The sequence below is a fragment of the Maniola hyperantus genome, chromosome 1 (genome assembly GCF_902806685.2).
Source record: "Maniola hyperantus chromosome 1, iAphHyp1.2, whole genome shotgun sequence".
Taxonomy (NCBI): Eukaryota; Metazoa; Arthropoda; class Insecta; order Lepidoptera; family Nymphalidae; genus Maniola; species Maniola hyperantus.
In genome coordinates, this window is record NC_048536.1 from 17,182,655 (window position 1) to 17,207,772 (window position 25,118).

At 38.2% G+C, this 25,118-nt stretch overlaps 2 protein-coding genes across 5 annotated transcripts; one reads left to right on the plus strand and one right to left on the minus strand.

Moving 5' to 3' along the window:
• The first annotated feature begins 76 nt into the window (after positions 1 to 76).
• Positions 77 to 13,197, plus strand: CycB3 (cyclin B3). Of its 3 annotated transcripts, XM_069500145.1 has the most exons (9): positions 77 to 218; positions 413 to 718; positions 1,479 to 1,756; positions 2,277 to 2,481; positions 3,777 to 4,031; positions 4,970 to 5,125; positions 5,768 to 5,942; positions 6,472 to 6,678; positions 7,739 to 13,197. In XM_069500145.1, the coding sequence occupies exons 2-8, from the start codon at positions 422 to 424 to the stop codon at positions 6,645 to 6,647; spliced, it is 1,542 nt and encodes a 513-aa protein (XP_069356246.1). In that variant the 5' UTR covers positions 77 to 218; positions 413 to 421; the 3' UTR covers positions 6,648 to 6,678; positions 7,739 to 13,197. The 3 variants fall into 3 exon arrangements, with proteins under 3 accessions (XP_069356246.1, XP_034825401.1, XP_034825407.1); XM_034969510.2 differs by having other exon boundaries at positions 6,472 to 13,197; XM_034969516.2 differs by having other exon boundaries at positions 2,280 to 2,481; positions 6,472 to 13,197.
• Positions 13,198 to 14,234: 1,037 nt separating this feature from the next.
• LOC117982435 (PPP2R1A-PPP2R2A-interacting phosphatase regulator 1) lies at positions 14,235 to 24,839 on the minus strand. Of its 2 annotated transcripts, none has more exons than XM_069500274.1 (4): positions 24,809 to 24,839; positions 21,026 to 21,137; positions 19,416 to 19,600; positions 14,235 to 18,912 (listed from the first exon to the last, which is right to left on the minus strand). In XM_069500274.1, the coding sequence occupies exons 1-4, from the start codon at positions 24,832 to 24,834 to the stop codon at positions 18,573 to 18,575; spliced, it is 663 nt and encodes a 220-aa protein (XP_069356375.1). In that variant the 5' UTR covers positions 24,835 to 24,839; the 3' UTR covers positions 14,235 to 18,572. The 2 variants fall into 2 exon arrangements, with proteins under 2 accessions (XP_069356375.1, XP_034824690.1); XM_034968799.2 differs by having other exon boundaries at positions 24,464 to 24,826.
• Positions 24,840 to 25,118: the final 279 nt, after the last annotated feature.

The following is a 25,118-nucleotide window of genomic DNA, read 5'->3' on the forward strand; positions in this document are numbered from 1 at the left end:
AACGAAACGTAAAATGCGTAATCGTTTCTGATTGGTTCACAGATCTGCCAATGAAAACTCAAAGAATTTTTCAACGGTTTTTGTAGTGGCTCTGTTCGGTTGCGAGTTGTAATAACGAAATTCTGACAAAATTATTAACTTTTAACTAACTGTTTTAGTTAGTGTGAATTCTAAAATAAGTTAATTATCACCAAAACGGCCGCCCCCTTCTTCACAGTGTGAGTATATTTCGTAACTTGCAAATATTCGCATGACGCTGTCTCGAGCAGACGTTCAGTTGTTTTGCCTCCATTTTTGATCGTTGGCATGAGGATTTTAAACCGTTGTTTACTCTTGATCTTCCTTGAGATTTGATTTTAGTACCGAGATTAGTTAATAATTGTAACACGTGACGCGAATGAATTATTTGCAGTAGTTAGCAATGGCGCCAATAAGGTTGGCACCAAAGCCGATCGGCGTCAACGAGAACTTGAACGGCATGAGCCGCGGCATCACGACGAGGAGTAAGCAGCTGGCTACTCTGAAGACTTACAAAGACAGTTTGAAGGCGCCGAACAAGCGGAAAGCTGACAGTCCGTTGAAAGACATCACAGCAAAACGGGCGGCCTTTGGAGACATCACCAATGCCTTCAACAAAGCCTGTGTCAATACGGACAAGGATAAAGCCATGGTCGCCAAAAAAGTCACAGTTGAAACCAAAATGCTCCCTACGTTAAAGGTTAAAACATTTTTTTATATGGATATTAGGAGTAAAGGGTTAATTATTTTAATGATTTGCAGGTAAAAGATGTACCTACCTAAGTTGTATTTGTATTTACAGGGTTCGTCCTATGTTTGTCTTAATTATATTTGCAAGTCCATTAGGTCAATGAACTTTCCCTCCAAAATATTTACTTAAACAAAAACCATTTAAAATAGTATTCTGGTTTTATTCTTTAGCCCCTATCAGTTACAATATTCAATTTTTAACAAAATTTTCATTTAGTAACCTTAAACTGTGTGTCGTTTGGCTTAGGCCTCCTCCAAACTTGTGTGTTGTTACGCTATAATAGAATGTTTCAAAAGCTTAATTTGCTATTATCCACTGAAACATGTTGAATCTGTATGGTACAAAATGCAGTATACGAAATGCACCACCCACCTTCCCACTGCTAAACATGTAGCTACCAGGCAATCAATACGCACCACCACCACGCAGCACCACACAAATCCCAAAACACACTCGATGCACGTTTCGCCCCGACACCGGAGTATCCTCAGGAGATGTAGACCTTACAATGCACAATTGCATTGGATTATAGCAAATTAAGCTTTTGGTTCATTGTATATCATGGACTTCAGCAAAGTAACGCCTGCTTCTGTACAACTTAGCCCATTTCTACGCTTTAAGGACTTTTTCGTTAAATAGAAGTTCACAATATAGAGTTTACACTGTATTTGTGTAGATAATATTTTCTTAAGAACATTGTCAATTTTAGAGCATCAAACCACAGACTACAGCTGTAGTGAATGGTAAGGCTTCCAAAACAAAGCAGCTGCAGAAAGCTGCAACAAACGCCATAGAGACTGTACAAAAGCAGTTTGCCAAAGACCCCCCCAAGCCGGTGGCCACGCGCGCACAGAATGGCATCCTCAAGAACATGATCCGACGGTCCATGGGCAAAGAGAACCAGAACCAGAGCTCAAACTCTGCCAAGTCTACTCGCAGCGACGTGTCTGGTGAACCTTCTCTATATACAACGGCTTTGGAAAATATGTTAGTATTATAGTTTTTTTTAAACTCTTTACTGCCTCTGACATTAGTATGTGTATTCAGTTTATCTCCCAGTGCCCCCAAACGCGCTTAATTGCCAATACATTAATGTAATGAGTAGTTTTTACAGTTCCATACCCAATGGGTGCTAAACCTCCACTATCCGTCTGTCTGTCTCTCTGCAAGGTGTATCTTGTGAACCATAATAGAATGTACAGGTATAATAGGTAGAGAGTTGAAATTTTCACAGAATATGTGTTTTCTGTTGCCGTGCTTCTTTAACATCAAATAACCATCATCATGATCAACCCATGAGATCTATAGAGCACACTTTGACTTTGCTCAGACTTAAGTTAAAAATTGAGTTAAAACAAGACAGATTAAATGTGTAAGATATAGCTCGTGTCTCTTTTTAACTCTGTCTTAAGTCTTAGCTAAGTCAGAGTGCGCTCTATAGATCTCACCCTAATAATACTCATGACTTGGAGCTAGTCTGAGTGCAAAACATACAAAATATTTCCAGCAGCCCCAGTGAAGCTACAAAAGAGCAATACAAGGTAATAAGTGAGAAACTGGACAAAGTCAATCTAGATGACTCCCACCGATCTCTGGAGGAGCAGACCACAGTGCCGGAGGGAGTGGTGGACTTTGACAAGGAGAACTGGAATGACCATCTGCAGGTCTCGCAATATGCTATGGACATCTTTAACTACTTGAAGAGCAGAGAGGTGAGATTTTACTACTTAGTAAGAATTTTTATGTTCAGCAACCTTAGGTGTATTTTTAGGTTCACTGACCTTAGATTGCATCTTTAGTTTGAACGATCTTAGATGGCTTTTTTAGATTCAACAACCTTAGATGCATTCTTGGGTTCAACAACTTAGATGCCTTTTAGGTTCAATGACAGGTGAATTTTTAGGTCTACCAAGCTTTTTAGTTTGAGCAACTTGAGGGACCTTTTTTTAGGTGCCTTTTTAGTTTCAATGACTAGGCGCCTTTTTAAATTCAACAACCTTTGGTGGCTTTCTTTAAGTTCAACCTTAGGTGCCTTTTATATTCAACTGCCTTGGGTAACTTTTTATGTTCAATGACCTTTTTTAGGTTCAACAATCTTTGGTGCCTTTTTAAAGTTCAACAACATTAGGTGCCTTTTTATGTTCAATGACCTTACGTGTCTTTTTTATGTTCAACAACCATACAGGAGGATATTTAGATTCAACAACCTTAGGTGCCTTATTATAGTTTATCTAATTTAGATGCAGTCTTGGGTTCAACATCTTTAGTTGCCTTCTTAGATTCAACAACCTTAGGTTGCTTTTTTCGTTTCAATGACCTTAAATGCCTTTTTAAGGAACCCTTATACTGTTATAGGATCACTTCATTGTCTGTCTGTTGTGTCTGTCAAGATTCATCAAGGGAATCGAAACCTATGGGTACTTTGACCTAGAATCATGATATTTGGCAGGTAGGATGTCTTTTAGCACAATAAAGGGAAAAATTCGAAAACCGTGAATTTGTGGTTACATCACAAAAAATCAAGTGCACGATGGTATGGAACCCTTCGTGTGTGAGTCCGCTCGCACTTGACCGGTTTTATGGTTCCGTACCTCAAAAGGAAAAACGGAACCCTTACTGTCTGTCAAGAAACCTACAGGGTACTTTCCGTTGACCAAGAATCATGAATTTTGGCGGGTAGATAGGTCTAGCTTTTATAGCAGACATTGTGGGACAAATCTGAAAACCGTGAATTTGTGGTTACATCACACAAAAAAATTAAATTGTGGTCATGAACTAATAAATTAGTATATTAAATTTTAGAAGTAAGGTAACTATATCAAGTGGGGTATCATGTATAAAGGGCTTCACCTGTGCACTTTAAAACAGATTTTTATTTATTTTTATACATCGTAGTTTTTGAATTATCGTGCAAAATGTCGAAAAAATACGACTGTAGGACGGAACCCTCATTGCGCGAGCCTGACTCGCACTTGGCCGGTTTTTTATTTATGATCCTTCATTATAGAGCCACTTTACCATCGACGACTATCTGCAAAGGATGAAGGGCATCACATCCTGGATGCGAGCACTCCTTGTGGACTGGATGGTGGAAGTCCAGGAGAGCTTTGAGCTGAACCACGAGACTCTATACTTGGCTGTGAAGCTGGTGGACCTATACCTGAGCAAAGCCAGCCGCAGCCAGCCCGAGGCAGACCATCTTACTAAGGAGGAACTGCAGTTACTTGGGGCTTCTGCACTCTTCATCGCCTCCAAGTTTGACGTAAGATATGTTTTATTAGGGATCCATATCTCCAGAGATAAAAGTAACCCTTCTTCGTCTTCTTCGGGGCTGTGCAGGTCCTTGATATCCCTGAATCACTGCGACCATCTCCGATCTATGGTGTTTGCCTCCACTTCACACTTCCTTGTCAAATCTGTGGCCGCCAAATACAGCAGCACCTTCTTGACTGGAATTGAAGTAACATCCTCAGGATAAATGATATGTTTCCCTAAATGGACGCTACGTTTGTGCATCAGAGCAGGGCCGAAGCAGATAATATGCATCGGAGTCTCGGTAAACTCGTGGCATAGTCAAAGTAACCCTTATAGCATCACTTTATTTTCTGTCTATCAAGACCCATCAAGGGAATCAAACTCTATAGGGTATTCCTGTTAACCTAGAATTAGTAAGAAATCAGCGTCCTGCATCTTATGTGTTTTAACGCATATGATGCAGGACATTATGCTGAGCTGTACACCCATTTGGGGTGGTTTCACAGGTGAAAATGTTACATTTGTACTTTGTTTTTATCTGTGACACCAACAACAAATAAATGCATTTTCTTCCTTTCTTTCAAATACCTACCTAATGGAATTTTGGTAGGTAGCAAATGTCTTATAGCTCAAGTAAAGGGAATAATCCAGAAAACCGTGAATTTGTGGTTACATCGCAAAAAATTCATTGTTTTGTGATGTAATCAGTTTGTTCATGATATCTCAATATTGTCTCGATATAAGTCCCGCAAATTGCTGTTGCGCTGGAACCATGTCTCGTTAACATCAAAATGACGTCATTTTGACGTCAGCCGAAATAAAAATATACCATCAGCTCGAAACTTCAGTCTAGTGTTGACGTCATTAAAATGGCAGCCACGCGCATTAGCAATTTGCGGGACTTCACAGTTAAAAAAATATTGATCATTATAATCACATTTGCAGGAACGCATCCCTCCTCTAGTGGACGATTTTCTATACATCTGCGATGGCGCCTACACGCTGAGCCAACTGTTGAAGATGGAGATCGGCATCCTACATATGATAGACTTTGATCTCGGCATTCCACTGTCCTACAGGTTCCTGAGGCGGTATGCTAGGGTGAGTATATCAGGCTGTTTTCGTCCACCATATGTATTGATGGCCCGTCCTCCCGCTACTAAAGAAGCAGGAAAAGCTAGCAATACTTTGTAATTGTATATTTTGGAGTCTACATCTCCTGAGGACCCGTGAAACTTCTTTGATTGTGTTCTATAAAGTTTGTGTGGTGTGCTGGGTCTGGTGGTATGGTCTTTACCTAGTTTTCTTGGATAATTTTTATGCATGTCCTAAATGCAGATGAGATTTTTTTATTCTAATTAATAATCTAATCCATACTAATATTATAAATGCGAAAGTGTCGGTTTAAATAATTTTAAACACATATCTAAAATTGCGGACCGGCAGGAATTGAACCCTGTGTCTGTCTGTCTGTATGTATGTCTGTCTATCTGTCTGTCTGCTAGCTTTTCACGGCCCAACAGTTAAACCGATTTTGATGAAATTTGGCACAGAGTTAGTTTAGTCTAGTCTAGTTTAGTCCCGGGGAAGGACATAGGCTACTTTTTATGCCGGAAAATTATACAGTTCCTACAGGATTTTAAAAAAACCTAAATCCACGCGGATGAAGTGCATCATCTAGTTAAATATAAAAGGAAAAGGTAACTGACTGACTGACATCTTGAATGTCATTTCTGTCGACAGTGCGCGCGAGTGTCGATGCCCACGCTGACACTCGCTAGGTTCGTGCTAGAGCAGTGTCTGCTGGAGTACACCCTGCTGGGCCTGCCGGACAGCAAGATGGCAGCCGCGGCTCTCTACATCGCTCTACGGATGAAGTCTCTAGGCGGTTGGACGCCCACCCTGCGATATTACACCAGTTAGTGACTCATATTGCTCAACGTTTCTGATACGAACCACTAAGGGTGAGATCTATAGAGCGCACTCTGACTTTACTTAGACTTAAGACAGTTAAAACGAGACAGAGCTATATCTCTCGCATAAATCTGTCTCGTTTTAACTCAATCTTAAGTCAGCAAAGTCAAAAGTGCGCTCTATAGATTTCAGCCTTAGACTAGTCAAGAGGAAAGTTAAAAAATTTATTCTATTAGAATGGAATCACCCACCCATAATATTTACCACTGGTTCGGAATGCCGTTCCTACCGAAAAGAAATAGCAAGAAACTCGGCGGTTGCTCTTTTCAAGTGATCAATTTAGAATATTATTAAAAAAAGAAAAGAAAAATTTTTAAAGCTGTGCCGCACATTACCAATTAAACCTACTGGTTAGGTTATCTCAGCGCCTCTAATACTTGCGCAGTAAAGTCAAAAGACCTCGAGCATAGCATACCCGATTATAGCATACTGTATAATTTTGACTTTCCTGACGTATAATCGTCTCGTTTCAGGTTACACCCTCAAAGAGATAATGCCAGTGGTGCTCGCACAGAACGCGACGCTGCACAAGAAACCAAAATCCGCGATCAGCACAGTGAGGAACAAATACTCGCACACCATATTCTTCGAGGTGGCCAAGATACCTCTCATCGACGACTCTGTGCTAACGTCGGCCGTCGACAGCTGAGCCAAGCCGGCACACTTACTAGTCAACTAAGGTAGGTCAGAAATATAGTACATAAGTTTTGACAAAGGACTCCTCGCCATATATGCTCTACATATCAACTGTCATGTCAAAAGTATAGTCCGTACAAAACGACTTCTCGCGCGCCATTTTAACTCTATGGATCAAGGCTGAAATCGTATTTTTGACATGATACTGGTACTGATTCTGAGCACAACCTTATTTTAGAGTATTCGCATCTTCTTACTAATGTAATATGAAAAGGACAGTCACAGTTTGACAGTTTTAAATTTAACTTTTAGATGGTAAAACCCGTGATTTTAGCGCACAGTCGCGAGCCTACTGTTTAAATTTGTAGCGTCCACTAAAATTTAGAGTCTTTAAATGTAAAGTTCATGTTCTGTCCCTTTTTAGCATTGTTAAAAAGAAAAGGATGCAGATACTTTAAATTTAGTTTAGAGAAAGACAACGGAATGGGTGCCAATTGATACATAAAGTTGGAATGGCGCGTGAGAAGTCATTTTGTACGGACTATAATTTTAACATGACAGTAGTAGACACATAGAGCAAATATTGCGAGATCCTTTCTCAAAATTTATGCACTACATTTTTTGGAATCAGTCAGGAAGTCAGTTTTGTTCAAGAAAGTATTATATGGATAAGTTATTAAGACATTTGTCTTAACTACTTTGGTTTTTGTGAACCCCTAGCAAGTAACGATTTATGTAGAAGACTTATGTAAGGTGCCACAAAGGCTCACTATTTTAACACGTAACAATAAAGAAACGAATCAAAAATGGCGGCTAGCACTTGTGACGACAGTGAGAGATTGGACGGTCAACAAAAAAAGGATATTTAAATATTTTTGTAGTATTTTTTGCAATGTATGAATTCTTTATTGCAGATAGCGGGTACATAGGTACCACGATTAATTTGATGTTTTAGCTGTCGATATTTCAACCTGATTGTACGGGTCGACACGGTAAATAAAAACATCAAATTAATTGTGGTATGTACTCGTTATTTATACATTAAAATATGTCGTTAAACCACGAACTAAGGTTAAAATCATTAATGTATGCATTTATCAACAGACTGCAGCGAAGTCAAAAGAAGAACTTAAAAGGACTATTTCGAGAATATTATATTAAACTATTTTAGCGTTTAAACTATCGTGAGTGATTTGCATTATTATAAGTATCTCTCAACGGCTATACTCACGTATTTAGTCGACGTTAGTCCGACTAGTTACGAACCCATCCGGGCACGCGGCGCGCAATCTTAACCGCGACGCGTGCGCGAACTGACTCCTTTGACAAAGGACCCCGGATAGGTTCGAAACTAGTCGTACTAACGTCGACTTAATACGTGAATATAGCCGTTGAGAGATATTATGTATATTAAACTAGTAACTATACATGATGCTCGCGACTTCGTCTGCGTGGGATATACCTATGTATTTTAATTTTGAAACAGATCACGGAAAAGTATTCAAAACCCTTACGTACAATGATGACGCAAAGCTTTTGCGTGTGTTTGTTTATCGGTTTACCTATTCGCTCACAGTTGCCAAACTATTAATTATATTTAGAAAAATAAGTTGCGTGATATTAAAATCCTGACTATTTTTTTGCACGCAGTACTCAAGTGTGTGAGTGTGACAGGTATAGTGTGCGAGTGAGAGGTAAGGATTAGCGCTTCACTTTACGATTCCTTTCTTTATTAGCATGACTTATAGATTAGATATAATATTTGACTTATGTTTAGAACAATTCTCGGCGAAAGAAAAGAATGTAGAACAATGTAGAATAATTCAAAGTTATTAAAAAGATCTTTTTGGTCACACGACCAAATGCCGAGATATAAAACGTGAAACTTTTTTGGGTCATCGCAGACCGCACGGCAGGTGCAGAGGCGGATTATCCCTAAGGCAAACTAGGCACGTGCCTAGGGGCGCGAGGTTACGAAGGGGCGCAGGTGATCATGTAGTTCCATTACCTGACCTACCTAACTTTGCCGCTCAGTCTGCGCTGGCCTTTATGTTACTTGTAACAAAAGTATTTTGTTATTAAATAAATAATTAGTGCCTGTTTCACAACTGCCAGATAACCTTATCTCATGAATAAATTTGATGTTATGACAGTTTTTATATTGGGAATCTGTGAAAATGTCTTTATGCGTCGGATAAAGTTATCTGACGGTTGTGAAACAGGCCTTAATATCGTACAGTACACGGCCGAAGGTGATGAACATCGGCTTTTAGAATGACATTTCATTTTTGTAGAGCGTTGTCTCTGTCACTCATGCCCATAAGACGTTTTGTCTTTAAACGACCGAGACAGTGCTCTACAAATTTGCTGTCTCCTTCTAAAGATCGATGTTCATCACTTTTGGCCGCGTAGTGTATTAATTTCGTACTTGTTGGTACTTAGGAAGTTACGACGTATGGAAGCATTTATTTCGAAATTTAATATTATACTTAGTGTTGATAAGAAATTTTAGAGTCTAAAAACGTTCGTACCAATTTGCATTTCCAATATTAGTTTAAACGCAGACCGATCGTAGTCGGTGGAAATTGTTAGTTTATGGTCATTGCAAATGACCCACAAAAAATCGGTTCTGCAAAAATTACAGTGATCGATTCTCATCATTCCGAATTCATAAAAAAATCATAGTATCTAAAGCAATTTTACCGCAAACCCACAAAAAAGCAGGGTTCAACAGTTTAATGAATATTTTAATGTTTAACGAATACCACCCAGAAAAAATTGTAATGATTGTTGTTGTTCCGTATTTAAAACATACAGCCAGACTAATATCTGGCTGCTTCGACAAAAAATCGTCAACCAAATCGCCTAAAAAATCGGTTGTGCAAAAATCGCAAACAAATCTGACCGATTGTTGCTGTTATGAATAAAATTCATAAAACATCAATAGTTTAATTAAATATTTAAACTTACACCCACAAGAAAATCAGTCCTGCAAGAATCGCAGAAAATTCGCCGTACCTAAAACGTACATCTATCTGACTGAGTATTCAAAAAACATCAATAGTTTATTAAATATTTAAACTTACACCCACAAGAAAATCGGTTCTGCAAGAATCGCAGAAAATTCTGCGACTGAGTGCATCGAAAAAAATCGCCAATTGCCAGATAAATCGGTGACGTGACTTAAATCGGTTGTCTGTGTAAAAACCTTAGTGAAACGAAGCACTGCAAGCAAGACTGATGTGATATTATGTAGGTGGTAGACGCGGCAATATAATGTACGCATATTTCATTACCTCACTAGCTTATGCTCGCGACTTCGTCCGCATGGACTACACAAATTTCATACCCCTATTTTACACCACTTAGGGTTTGAATTTTGAAAAATCCTTTCTTAGCGGATGCCTACGAATAGCTATCAGTACCCCAATTTCATCCCGATCCGTCCGTTGAGTTGAGCTGTGCGTTGATAGAGTAAGTAAATCAGTCAGTCAGTCAGCTTTTTCTTTTATATTACATAATATAGATTTTAGGGAAAAGTGCCATAAGGCTGGCATGTCTACAATATTCCACCGAAAAGACTATTTAGCCTTAATAAGGTAATAAACAGACTTTCTTTCGCATTTATAATATTCCTGCTGTTGCCCGTGACCCGTGCCCGCCCGTAAAACTATCTAAACGAAGGTTCTATGGGACTAATCTCTAATAAACTTGTTTAAATAAATAAAACCAAAATCCGACCAAATCTTGTCTCTATACAAGCCGTACCGCCTCAATAGATTACGTTCCAATATGAAAGATGTGTAATTAGTAATTACTAAATAAATGGTGTCTTCCTATAGTTCGATTATAGGATAGTTTCAACCGCGAAATTTATGTAGGTAGTTAAAATTTAGACAAAAACATAAGTGCGTAGATTAAGGGTGCGTTTCCACTGACGCGGAGTGGAGCGGAGCGGACCGTGAAATGTCCAATCGCAGTGCTCGAAATCCCCATTCCGCATCAGTGGAAACGTATCACCACTATCATCCATAACCCGACCATCAAAAAGAGTACCTACGTTCCTACTTTGAAATGGTTTCGAATCTTGGTGTGATTAGCCAATTCACGGTCTGCTCCGCTCCACTCCGCCCAACTCCGCATCAGTGCAAACGCAACCCTTAAGCGCAATTGAAGTAAAACTTCTTTGACATGGCAGATATTAGGTACGATTAAATAAAAAAATAACGTTGATAGCCTAGTGGTTAAGACGTCCGCCTCCTATTCCGGGGGTCAGGGGCTGGATTCCAGGCAACCACCTCTAAATTTTCCGAGTCATGTGTATTTTAAGCATAAATATATGCACCTGCTATAACAGTGAAGGTAAACATCACGAAACCTGCATGCCTGAGAGTTCTCCATAATACTCACAAATGTGAGTGAAGTATGCCAATCCGCACTTGGCCAGCGTGGTGGACTATTGGCCAAACCCTTCTCATTCAGAGAGGAGTCCCGTGATGGGTTGATGATGATGATTATACTTCATGTATAAGTATCAAGCATATTATTATAATTGCTCAATACTGCAATCGGGATGGAACCCAAAATTTTTTTTTGTAAAACTGTATCATAGGATTCCTATATTCTTATTAAATAAAAACCTGTAATATATATTTTTTTAATAATAATTGATTTGTCAATGAACTTTTTTTAAATTATACATTCATATTATGTTTATGTATTTAAAGTTTTGTACTTTGATAAGGGCTCTTCCATAATGTCACTATTTTTCATACCCATATTAATGTTATCAATGGTACTGATTCTGAGCACAACCTAATTTTAGAGTATTCGCATACTCTTCTTACTAATGTAATATGAAGAGGACAGACTCAGTTTGACAGTTATAAATTTTATTTTTAGATGGTAAAACCCGTGATTATAGCGCACAGTCGCGAGCCTACTGTTTAAATTTGTAGCGTGCACTAAAATTTAGAGTCTTTAAATGTAAAATTCATGTTCTGTCCCTTTTTAGCATTGTTAAAAAGAAAATTTAGTTTAGAGAAAGACAACAGAATCGGTGCCAATATTTAAATAAATAATTTAAATTTTGTGTTAAACAATATCATTGTCGACCCCTCCATCCTTTAAATTCTAACGTGTTAATGGAAGACCCTTAAAAATTAAATGCCATTAAGCAGAACTACTATAATATTATTTCAAATCAATCATTTAACTGACAGTAACGTAGTTTGTCTTAACTTTTAAGTAAAATTAACGTTAAAGCGTTACTTAAAATGTGACAATAATTCATATTACATAATATCGTAGATCGGGACATAAGTTTTTGTAATATTTTGTTATGACGTAAACGATGATTAAAACAATATTTTTATGTTTTGTCTGCGATAAAAATAACCTTGACTAAAAATAAGTGCCAATTTGTATTATAATAAAACATGGTAAACAATACCAGAGCTCTTTTCTGGAAACGCTGCGCGTTCGTGGTGCGTCGCGTCGCGCTGTTAACTCAAGCATGGCCATAAGGCTGAATTCTATAGAGCGCACTTTGACTTTGCTGAGACTTAAGATTAATTTAAGGCGAGTCACCGAGGCCAAGCGGAAAAAACTGGTTTGCTAGATCAAATGTTTCAGGTATTTACTATTGAATAGTGGCCTTGCTAAAAATATACAATATAACTACCTAAAGACATTGTCTAAGGAACGTGCTAATTTGATACTCCAAAGGAAGTACTTCACTCGATCAAATAAAATCTTGAAACAAGCTAAAATATAAGTCTAAATTTCTGAATTGGCACATAATTTTTCTATGGAAATATTTGTCTTTAAGTACTACAGAGAACCTGCTAAATTTTGGTTTTCAACAGGACTTCTATATTTATTAAATTCAAATTTATTTATTTGAAACAAAGAACTTGAACGTTGCCAAGCGGTTTAATAACATGTTGCGCTGCCCGCGCCGGTGCCTCGCCTTAAAACGAGACAGATTTATGTGAGAAATATACATCTGTCTCGTTTTAACTCTGACTTAAGTCTAAGCTAAGTCAGAGTGCGCTCTATAGATCTCACCTTAAGAGCGTTCTTGCAGAAGCGTTTGCTTGTTTTATGGCGTAGAATCTTACATGACGCGCGACGCAATGCGCCGTGTTTCCAAAAAAAGCCTAATAGTTTATTTTTAGGTTACTTTGTCAACTCAACTTGCTTCTGACAGAGCAAATCGGTTTTGTATATTATATGTACATGTATCGTATTTTGGCATACTTTGCTAATGCTGTTTTAATTATAATTATTATTATTAATGGATTTTTGTAATGTTTTAATTAATTTACATAGTAATTGTTGCGTGTATCGACTCGCGATTTTGTAATATTTATCACATTTTAAAGAGTACAAAATATTGGAATGTTATTATAAATAAATGTTGTTCACTAATGATAAGTTTTAGAATAATACACTTTTAACAACTGTTTTTTTTTTAAATTCGTAATATCTTTTGTCTTCAAATATACAAGATTAATGTAAAACTGATGTGTAAATAAATAAAAGTGATTTTGGTTTGGTAACTTTGGTTTCTCTTTCTATTCTGTGGGTATGACTATTATGAAATTGCAAACCCTGTGAAAACAAAATGTATGGCGCACTACGAAACGAAACGGCCGCACGGTAGGTGCTAGTTGTATTTCGTTCCATCTAAATATATAAAAGGAAAAGGTGACTGACTGACTGACTGGTCTATCAAAGCACAGCTCAAACGGATCGGGCTGGAATTTGGCATGCATATTATAGCTATTATGACGTAGACATCTGCTAAGAAAGGATTTTTGAAAATTCAACCCTTGAGGGGGTCAAATAGGGGTTTGAAGCTCGTTTAACCCACACGGACGAAGTCGCGAGCATAAGCTAGTAGAACTATAACTCCAAGGATAGCTCTCTTCATCGTCCGCAAAGTGACTCTTGAGCTTTCTTCTAACTGATATAAAAAGATACCAATGTGCAGACACTAATTAGGATTCATGGCAAGACGTCCTTTTCGGAAGGTAGAAGGTTCGACCCCGGGCACGTTAACTTTACGGCGCTATGTACATTTTGTGCAATAAGCAATTAAATATCACTTGCTTAACAGTGGAGGCAAACAATAGTGGCCCAGCGCGGCGATGGGTTGATCTATATCTGGTCAAGTCAACATAGATGCTTGTTACAAGCAAGATGATTCTCATTCCAGAGCCAGGTCCCAGTTCGTTCCATCTTGTGAATGCAGACATCAACATCATCCAGACATTAAGGTTGAGATCTATAGAGCGCACTCTGACTTTGCTTAGACTTCAGTTAAAACGAGACAGCTATATCTCACATAAATCTGTCTCGTTTTAACTCAATCTTAAGTCTGAGCAAAGTCAGTGCGCACTATAGATCTGCCTTACAGCCGCACTCAGAGTCGCTAATCGTTACTTAAGATTGAGTTAAACGGGACAGATTTAGATATTTGAGAGAGATATAGATCTGTCTCGTTTTAAGTAACGATTAAGCTACTCTGAGTGCGGCAGTTAGTATATTTGTGTAGATAAAAATGTGGGATTTTTAAATAAAAATAAATTATTAGTCACGTTTGTGATTTAATCACACTTGAATTTTTTTATTTCTATAAATCGCTTTTACTTCGCTTAGGTAAACTAAATCGATAGGACTACAAACTTTAAATACAATTTTAGTTAATTCTGGTTATTCCTCCAATATATTTTATACACAAATGAAAATGCAAGCAGCTGTATAATTCCCGCAAATTGCTGATGCGCGTGGCCGTCATTTTAGTGACGTCAGCACGACTGAAATTTCAAGCGGATGGTATATTTTTATTTTGGCTGACGTCAAAATGACGTCATTTCGATGTTAATGAGACATGGTTCGCAATAGCAATTTGCAGGACTTATATCAACACTAATTTACTCTTTTATATCATAGATATAGGTATTTCTCCCAAATAATTCACAAGTTCAACATTATAATATTTTGAAAGACATTAGTTATGATGAATCAGTTTATAGGTATGAAAATAATTTTATCAATTTCTTATCACAACAAAATATTCCATTGAATGTTCTTTTATCATACATAACTATCATAAAATGGATGATACAATTTACCAATATGGTATAATATTAACAAAAAGATTAACTTATTCCGACTGAATAATGAACACAACGCAAAAAATTACCAAACATTAGTATTGTACGGTTCGTTTGTACACTTGGAAAATCGATCCTATTGAAAATAAAAGATAAAAATAATGTGTAACATTGAAATCCAAATTTTTACCAATTAATTGGTGTATTATATAATGTTGATTCCATATAGTTTCATGTGTGGACACCTAAGGGCCTAACTTACTATGGCCATCTGGCATTCCCCTTTATTCGAAAATGTTTTCAATTCAAAATCAGTCCAATGTTAATGTAGCATGAAAGATTGACAATAATAAATTTATGAATCAGTTTATTATGAAACGAAAGTGTTTAATTTGTTCCTTGCAAAAACAACCCTATTCATTAAACATTAAGAGCTTAATTATCGTCAAATACCATCCATATTCGTCGATATTGATTGATTTATAAATATATCCTTTCCAAATGTCAACAAAAAAAAAGAAATGTACAATAGGTATGTACCTCTTTTGTAAGTCGCATTGGCAAAATTAGATTGCGTAGAGAAACGCAACTTAACGTCGACTAAGATCTATAGAACGCACTTTGACTTAGCTCAGACTTAAGATTGAGTTAAAACGAGACAGATTTATGTGAGAGATATATCTGTCTCGTTTTAACTCTATCTAAAGTCTAAGCAAAGTCAGAGTGCGCTCTATAGATCGCACCCTAAATGTACACCAAGGAAATGCAGACCTTATTGCTTGACGTCAAGATTTTAAACACAAGAACAACAGACTCGTGCTATCTCGCTCATAATTTGCGCGTAGGCAACAACCAATAGCGGAATGATTGGCTGAGATATGTTCGCGCTATTCAAAAATATCTTTCTGCGCAGGTACATCGGCGAACTTACAAAAATGGTAGTTACTGTACCAGTGACGATGAAACTAAACACTATATTTCTTGTCTAAAGAAAAAAGGCGGGATGAAACGAGTCCAATCAACTCCTCGTTATGAGCTTAACCTAGATATAAAATAATGTTGCTGATCTGGTTCTACACAAATCCTAAAACAAATAGGTTCTTGGACTGCAGTAATAAAATGACGTAAAAGCCCCATAAACTACCGCTATGAATTTTTTTTAAAGAGAATAATTTAAAAAAAATCTACTAAACCTAATAAAAAATCTAATAAGCTTGGAAAAGTTAGCCTGCCTCTTGGACTGCCTCATCGCTTACCACCAGATGAGATTGCAGTCAAGGGACAACTGGTATCTGAATAAAAAAACCTTCCTCAGGTTGCAGAAAAATTGTGTGTTCTCTCCACTTGTCTGGTCCAGCACTCGTTTATTTTAGTCAATTTTATGGGCTGATTACACCTACCGAGTAGTGAAGCGAGACAGTAAAATGTCACTCGGCCCAGACAGTACTATGGTGGCCGTTTATACGTATTTCGAAATTGCGCCGAGCACTCGTAAGTGTTTATACCAACCGAGTACTCGGCCGAGGACACTGACTCGCCACAGTGCAGTGGCGATCACAGCTGTGTTAGTGACGTCTAGCCCCCAAGGGGGGAGAGTGAGCATAAGGAAGAGACAAAATAATTTGTAGGGAGTCAAGAAGGCGCCCCGGGAAAATGCCAAGAGCAAGTACCGAACGGGCGCCCTCCCGCGATTCGGCCCATATAACCGAGAGGTTGGTGGGGCCATGGGAGGTGGAGGGTTGTACACAGTGCAATGGCGAGTCAGTGTCCTCGGCCGAGTACTCGGTTGGTATAAACACTTTAACGAGTGCAATTTCGCCACAATTTCTCAGCCACAGCACTGTCTCGGCCGAGTGACATTTTACTGTCTCGCTTCACTACTCGGTAGGTGTAATCGTACCATTAGGATTTGTATATCACCAAATCTAGCACCAATGGTTACATTTCGCTTACAAAACTAAAAATTTATATACAGAACCAGCGCTCGTAGCGTACGAACGTACCTTACATATATTTACAATAAAGTTTTGGATGCTTTGGCTATTTAAAGGGCACTCGCTTTATATTTCTACGATATAATAAGAACACTTAAAATATTATTCCATCAAGCATAATAACCCTTTGAAGCAGCCATGGGCTCGATTGCGGTAGAATGACAGCTACAATATCACGATCGCAATCACCTCTGATTGGTTGACGCTCGCTACAACATTTGGCATTGTTGCAAAAAGAATACCATAAATTCAGCCAATCACAACAGTTGGGTATTTGACTCAAATTTTTTTTATTACCTACTTTATTTTAAACTAGGATAAAAATAATGACGTCAACTGAAAAAACTAATTAAATCGATCAAATAATCGACCAACAAATTCCTTAAAGGTCGACAACGCATCGGCGGCTCCTCTGGTGCTGCAAATGTTCATGGGCGGCGGTAATCACTTAACATCAGGTGACCCGCCTGCTCGTTTGCTCGCTATATCTATTTAAAAAAAAAGCATTTAAATATTTCTGATTAGACAGAGATAGCGATATAGAATTTTGACTGAGCTGTTTCAAAGGGCTATAAGATATTTGATGTAATAATAATAAAAATGCTATAATATGCTACCTTTACAAGTTCACTATTAGGAACTATACAATCCCATAGGGAAAGCCCATGAATTATGACACAAAACTGTGTGACATTTGTGACAAATGTGACACAGTGTGACTTGAGTGTGACATAATTAATGGACACTCCATATAGACTACTTCGAATGCACCTGTACAATTATAATCTTACCCCCTCATTGGTTTATGGCTCATCCAAATACCAAATCAAACAATGTGGCTAATTCCGTTGTACACAAACTCTTAAACTAAAATGGCACGTCTAAATCTATTGCTATCCCTTTCATAATGTTGCTTGCGGAAAAGGATAGCACTGGATTTAGATGTGTCATTTTAGTTTAGTTTAGAGATTGTGTACAAGAGAATCGGCCCCAATATTGACTATTATCAAACCTATAACAACCTCAATTTCAATCACACCTTATATACAATCCCTTCATTTATTTCACAATATAAATAGGTCTTTAGTTTATTCACAATACACAAATCACTATACCATATAGGGTACCAGTTTATTTGAATTGATTCCAGTCTGAGTCTGAGCTTCCAGGTGTTGATAGTGTGACAATGACTAGTCTCTGTCTGACATTCCAGCTGTCAAAAGAGACTCGTAACTCCAGTCTGACATTCAAAATTTTGAAAGTGTGATTCCAGCTGTCGAAAGTGTGACTCTAACTCCAATCTGACATTCCAGGTTTTGAAAGTGTGATTCCAGCTGTCGAAAGTGTGACTATAACTCCAGTCTGGCATTCCAGGTTTTCAAAGTGTGACTCTGCCTCCGATCTGTGTCACATTCCAGGTGTGGAATCTCGATTTCAGTCCGAGTCCTAACATTCCAAGTACTTAAAGTGCGACTATGACTCCCGTCTGTGTCACATTCCAGATGTGGAAAGCGTGACTCTCGATTCCAGTCTGAATCTTGACATTCATGTGTGACTCTAACCAATGAGAATTTTGAGAATGAAGTGAATCGACTAGAAGGAAAAGCCATAATTATGACCTCTTTTTCTTGGCTTGAAAAAGAGGAAAATGACTTTATTGAGTCTTGACTTATAACCAAATTACCTCTTGGCTAATGACTTCACACGAGAAAACTAAAGTGACTCTTTTTCTTGGCTGACTTCTGTCTCTTTGACCTGTTCTGTCACACTATCACAGACACCTTTACGAGATTATGACCAATCTTCGAGCATTACAATCTATTAGCTCGGGTTGGGTGACTTGTGGTTTTCGTGTATCTCTTGGGACTCATTAGGGGACTCATTCATGGGGATGGATCGAGGCGAGACAGGCCTGAATGTGCACTCAAGTGAGTCCGAGTCTGGTGTGCCGGGGGTAGAGGGTGTGAGTCTGTCTGAGGTGCACATTCGTTTTGAGACTGAGTTTTCAGAGTCGTCGCACCGTCGCTTGCCTATCAGTACATTGGGTCGGCTTACGGGGCTGAAACTTGATGCTCGGAGCGCGATAGTTGGGGATAAACTTCGTCGTGTTGTGAATTTGGGTTGGGTCCGTGTTGGTGACGGTGACACGACTGGTGAAAATCTGGAAGAGATGGCATTTTTATATAAAACTGAAGTATGTGAACAATCTTAAAGGTGTGTTGGGATGTGATGCAAATAAATGATAGATGATCACGTATCACAGAAATCTTTATAAATGTGTGAGTGAACCTTCCTTCCTTCCTTCTTCACCTTCGAGGATCTTAGTAGTCCACATTATCATATCCTATTAGGCACCCGAGAAAGCGCTGGCTGGACATCGTGAACGCAGACCTGAGAGTCAATAAACTCGTAAATCGCCTGCCCAAGACCGGGCAAAGTAGGCAGCAAAATGAAGGAAAGTGTACCCCACCTAAATGGGAAAATGCTAAGCTGAAGAAGAATATGATGGTGAAACAATGTCAATAATACTGATGCATGGTTTTCAACTCACCTATAGGCGCCCTAGTGGGTGAGTTGGCCAGCCCGCCTATGACCGTGAGGTCCTCATAAGACTTCCCCATCTACATGGTAATGTAACCTCCCGCGTGTTAGTGTGAGACTCACCTAGGCACCCTGGTGGGTGAGTTGGCCAGTCCACCCACAAGTGTGAGGTCCTCATAAGACTGCCCCATCTGCATGGCGGTGTGGACTTCCCTCTCGTGCGCGACCTCCCGCGTGTTGCTCACATCCGCGCACTCCTCTGCCCTCAGTTGGTTCACCCGTGGAGTAAGCCTGCGGTTGCACGAGCTCTGAAATTTTAGTATCAATTCTGTAAACATCAAGTAGCAAGAAAGGATTTTTGAAAATTCAACCCCGAAGGAGGTGAAATAGTGGTTTGAAATTTGTGTAGTCCACGCGGACAAAGTCGCGAGCATGCGCTAGTAATGTAATATGGCAATTAAGCCTTATTATTTTACGTTATCTAGGAAATAAACAATTACGAACATAAATATAATCATAAAACATCACATTCTTAAAACTTATCTAAGTAATTCTTTAGATAATGTACAAATTGAAGGTGTGTCAGAATCGCCACTTTTTACAAAAATTTGGTCAGCTTCAAACTTGTTGACCAATCAAAATCCTTAACTAAATGGTCAATTTCAAACCTGTTGACATGTTGAGAGGTTTTGATCAATTTCGTCTTATACTAATACTAGCTGACCAGCCCCAGCTTCACTCGGGTGGAATTTAGAAAATCAGTGTAGGGGTAGAATTTTCAAAAATCCTGAATAAGGTACCTAGGTATTTTTTCTTTTGTAACTAAAAACCCAAATATCAATTTTCATGGACATAACTTGAAAAGTGACAGACTTTCATACAAACTTTCACCCCTTATATTTTAACCCTCTTGGCAGTAAATTTTCAAAAATCGTGAAGTACGTATCTTTTTATTCTTAACTGAAAGCCTGTATATCAAATTTCATCGATATAACTTTAAAAATGATAGACTTTCATACAAACTTCCATCCCCCATTTACCCCCTTAGGGGAGGAATTTCGAAAAATCCATTCGTAGTGAATACCTACTCTATACAAAGAATCGAAATTTCATGTCTCTAGGATCAGTGGTTTAGGCTGTGCGTTGATACGTAAGTCAGTCAGTCAGAATTTTATATATATAGATTGTAACCTATTATAGAGGCAATGAGAGATTACGTTGTTGACAAAGTGGCGGGCAATATCTAGTCAACCACCCATCGCCGTCCAACTAGTGAGCATGGGTGACCTCTTAGAATAAGATCGATTTAGGGCTTAGGTCATAGCATAGTCCACCACGCTGGCCAAGTGCAGATTGGCACCTTTGAGAACGTTACGGACAACTTCAGGCATGCAGGTTTCCTCACGATGTTTTCCTACACCATTAAAGCAAGTGATATTTTATTGCTTAAAACACACAACTCCGAAAAGTGAGAGGACCCCCTGAAAAGAAGGCTGACGCGGTCTTAACTGCTAGACTACCGCTGTAATCTCAAACAAATTGCAATTACAGTAGCCGGCAAAAAATATTTTACATAGATTAGAATGAGATTTCAGCTTTGTAGAGCGTTGTCTCTGTTACTCATACCTATGTGACGTTAAGGACAACGCTCTACAAAACCGCTATATCTTTCCTATCGCTTCGCTATCGGTTGATGTACAATTATTTCCTGCTGGGTACTGTAGTGAAGTTACCTGCATGTTGGAGGGGATGTTGATAGCCGCAGAGAGGGGGCTGCAGCTGATGCTGTTGCTGCGCGTTCGCGGCAAGCTGCTGTTCGTGAACATGCTGAAGAAGGATGTACTCCTGCAAAGAGTAGCCGGATTAGCCTGCTTCCAAGCGCCCACAGGTGGAATAGAGTGCACTGTCTGGTCTACTCCGCTTCTGGAGCGAGCTTTAATAGCTGGAGTGAAGACTTCAGCGGGGAGGGGCAATGCACGCACAACAGACGGAAACGTTTAAGTGGGGAAACCAGCCTAGACTAAAGAAGAAGAAGAGTGCACTGTCACTCAACCCGCTCAGTCTGGGCTAGTCCCTTTTTCAATAATGTATCAGTCAAATCAATATTCATCAATATATGACCTAACTAGCTTACGCTCGCGATTTTGTCCGCTAGTTACTTACAACTCGTGAATCCAGGTTTTTTGGAAATCCTGTGGAAACTTTGATTATCCAGGATGAAATCCTTCGTCTGTGTGCTAAAATTCATCATGATTTGGTGCAGCTGTTAAACCTTGAAAAGGTAACAGATCTAACACAGACACACGCTTATACTCGCGACTTCTCGTCTGCGTGAACTACACAAATTTCAAACTACCATTTCACCCCCTTAGGGGTTGAATTTTCAAAATACCTTTCTTAGCGGATGCCTACATCATAATAGCTATCTGCATGCCAAATGTCAGCCCGTCCAGTAGTTTGAGCTGTGCGTTGATAGATCAGTCAGTCAGTCACCTTTTCGTTTTTTATATTTAGATAATATCACTATCTAAACTAATATTTACATGCGAAAGTTTGTCTGTCTTTTGCCTTATTACAACCCCTCTGCTTAATCAATTTTGATGTTTGATACAGAGACAGCTTGCATGCTAGATATGGACAGAGGCTCCTCTTGGTCCTAGAAAATCAAAAAGCTCCCGTGTAATTTTCAAAACCTAAATCTATGCAGCTGCAGGCATCATCTATCATGATCATAAGCTTAACTCACATTTTGTTTAAACATTAATGTACATATTTAAAAGGAAAAGGTGACTGACTGACTGACTGACAGACTAACTGAGTGATCTATTAACACACAGCTCAAACTACTGGAGGGATTGGGCTGAAATTGGGCATGGCTATTATGATGTAGGCATCTGCTAAGAAAGGATTTTTGAAAATGCAACTTCTCAAGGCATAAAATTGGGGTTTGAAGTCGTGTGCAGAAACTAGTTCAATACAATTATGAAAAGTACACAAGTTAACTATTTTTTAATAATATAAAATTTAAGTCAAATACACATTCTATATATTATAAAAATGAATCACTGAATGTGTTGCTGATCGCAAATCTTGAACCGATTTTGCTTCTTTTTTCATAATATTCCTTGAAGTACGAGGATGGTTCTTACTATAATGTATTAATATATTAAAAATTATTACTCTTATGTAATTATTACCAAGTTCGCCGGGTCAGCTAGTTTATTTTAAAATTTCAAACAAAACATTCGCTGTTGTTACGTTGGCAAATGTTTATTGAAACAAACCACAATATAAAATAACACAGTTGCTAGGTAAGCAAAATTCTGCAGATTGCTTATCATGCATTATTGATTACAACATACAAATAAATTCCTACCGAACTGCAATATGAAATCTTGCCAAAGCAAAATTGCAACTAGGCTACTTAATCCATACTAATGGAAAAGTGTCTGTATGTCTGCTACCTTTTCACAACCCACCCGTTTTACTGACGACCTCCCTGGCGCAGTGGTAAGCACTGTGCCAGGGTCTTTGGCTGTGTGTCTTATTAGTGGGAGGTCCCGGGTTCGATTCCTGGCTGCGGTTTGGAATTTTATAATTTCTAAATTTCTCTCTGGTGGGAGGCTTCAGCTAGTTAGATTTAGAGTTCCGGTACTATGCTGTGTAGAAACCACAGGCGCATGGGTTAAGTAAAAAAAAACCGGCCAAGTGCGAGTCAGGCTCGCGCAATGAGGGTTCCGTACTACAGTCGTATTTTTTCGACATTTTGCACGATAATTCAAAAACTATGATGCATAAAAATAAATAAAAATCTGTTTTAGAATGTACAGGTGAAGACCTTTCATATGATACCCCACTTGATATAGTTATCTCACTTCGAAAGTTGAAAATACTAATTCATGTTAATGACCACAATTTAATTTTTTTTGTGTGATCCAACCCTAAATTCACGGTTTGCAGATTTTTCCCCAAATGTCAACTATAAGATCTACCTACCTGCCAAATTTCATGATTCTAGGTCAACGGGAAGTACCCTGTAGGTTTCTTGACTGACAGACATACAAACAGACAGAGAGACAGACAGACAACAAAGTGATCTTATAAGGATTCCGTTTTTCCTTTTGAGATACGGAACCCTAAAAACTGCCATACTCCTTCCAGGGTAGCCCGCTTCCACCACTTATCACCAGGTGAGATTGCAGTCAAGTCAAGGTAATTTATCTGAATAAATAAAAATAAAATAAATACTGATTTTGACGGAGCTCAGTACATAGATAGCCTTGCACTTTAAGGAAAATAGCCCATGTCTACATTTTGTCTTGGAAAATAAGAGTTCCTCAGAACATTTGTAAAACCCAACATCACACAGACAAAATTATTTATATCATCTATTTGTTACAGAGATAGCTTGCATTCTGGAGACTGCTATTTGCTGTTATTTATCATGGAAAATCATAGAGTACCTACTGGATTTTTAAAAACCCAAAACTTATACAGATAAAGCCGCAGGCATCATCTAGTACCTACACTATAGTTTTGAGCTTTAACCAAGAACAAATACTAAGAAGAATAATGTTTAATGCATTTACATGCAATTACATGCATACATAAATAATTATGCTTAAATTGGTTTAAGTAAAATCATGACAAACCATTAATAATGAAAATAATAAAAATTTACTGCACATTTTATTGAACTTAAAACTTACCTACTAAATAATGTACAACTTAATTATGGTTTTCTCTATAACTACACTTTTAAAACATAAAATAAATAAAGAATATAAATGAAATAAAACCTGTGTTTACCATACCTACACATTCCAACAGCAAGGTATATACAATACTCAATATTATAGTTAAGAGGGCTTTAAAACTATTAATTACTTAATATGGTATGTGCAAAATGTAAACAAAAGCTAATTAACAGTTTATTATCCTCACCTCAGTTACAATTCTTCAGTTTAAAGAATTTAAAGCTCTGAAAACAGGTGACATTTACCAAATATAGGTGCCCCATAAATGTTAAATTTTCTAGACTAGTGTGCACTAAAGTGCTAAATACGTGCTCGGCACCCACTGGCGCTGCAGCAGCTGTCATAAATAGGCAGGCAACAAATACGGGGTCCGTGGGAGGCGTGTCGATTACTGCTACAAAATCTAGACTTTACCTGGGCGCAGTGCTGGTCGTAGGCGACGTAGCCGCCGTAGGTGCCGCCTCATTGATAAGGGGAGCGCTACTGGACCTTTTTAAAATATTCGGAGTATCCACATCCATTATCTATCAGCCAACATTCATCAACTGACGTATCGTATAACTTATATGCATAGGAACTGCCGATACAGACTCTGTTTATGTAACACTGTTAGTGCACTTAGATACGAACTAATACTCAATGTACACTAATGTAACGTCTACGTAAATATTATTTTTCACGCGTAAATAAAGATTCAACGTAAATTAATATGAAAATACCTCTACTCGAAAAGCTAAAAAAAGGGTGCTCGAAGCTGACCTGTCAAATCGCCGCAATAGTTGCATGATAGTTGCGTTCACAAATTTTCCAAATTGCAACATTTTGTACTTTACGTTCAGGACTTAATTCAGGATATTTGTTGCCTGCTGGAGTTGGAGTGTCTAGCCGTCCAATCAGCGAATTACTACTAATTTATTAATTTTATTCTTCCGACTGGGTATTAACTACGAACTTAAAACATGACAACAACTTACTACTAAAAGCCTCTAGCAAAATAAAATGAAGAATAAATAACACTGTTGATTAACTAAATAGAATCGAATACTGTGGTCGAATGTATAAATAATCG

What these genes read in the sequence shown, in the direction of transcription:
- CycB3 (XM_034969510.2), top strand. Translation starts at nt 422, where the DNA reads ATGGCGCCAATAAGGTTGGCACCAAAGCCGATCGGCGTCAACGAGAAC. An exon ending in AAATGCTCCCTACGTTAAAG is followed by an intron (nt 719 to 1,478) that starts GTTAAAACATTT and finishes TGTCAATTTTAG; the next exon opens with AGCATCAAACCACAGACTAC. An exon ending in ACAACGGCTTTGGAAAATAT is followed by an intron (nt 1,757 to 2,276) that starts GTTAGTATTATA and finishes AAATATTTCCAG; the next exon opens with CAGCCCCAGTGAAGCTACAA.
- LOC117982435 (XM_034968799.2), bottom strand. Translation starts at nt 24,570, where the DNA reads ATGGATGTGGATACTCCGAATATTTTAAAAAGGTCCAGTAGCGCTCCC. An exon ending in ACATCCCCTCCAACATGCAG is followed by an intron (nt 19,601 to 21,025) that starts GTAACTTCACTA and finishes CTAAAATTTCAG; the next exon opens with AGCTCGTGCAACCGCAGGCT. An exon ending in TCACCCACCAGGGTGCCTAG is followed by an intron (nt 18,913 to 19,415) that starts GTGAGTCTCACA and finishes CATCTCTTCCAG; the next exon opens with ATTTTCACCAGTCGTGTCAC.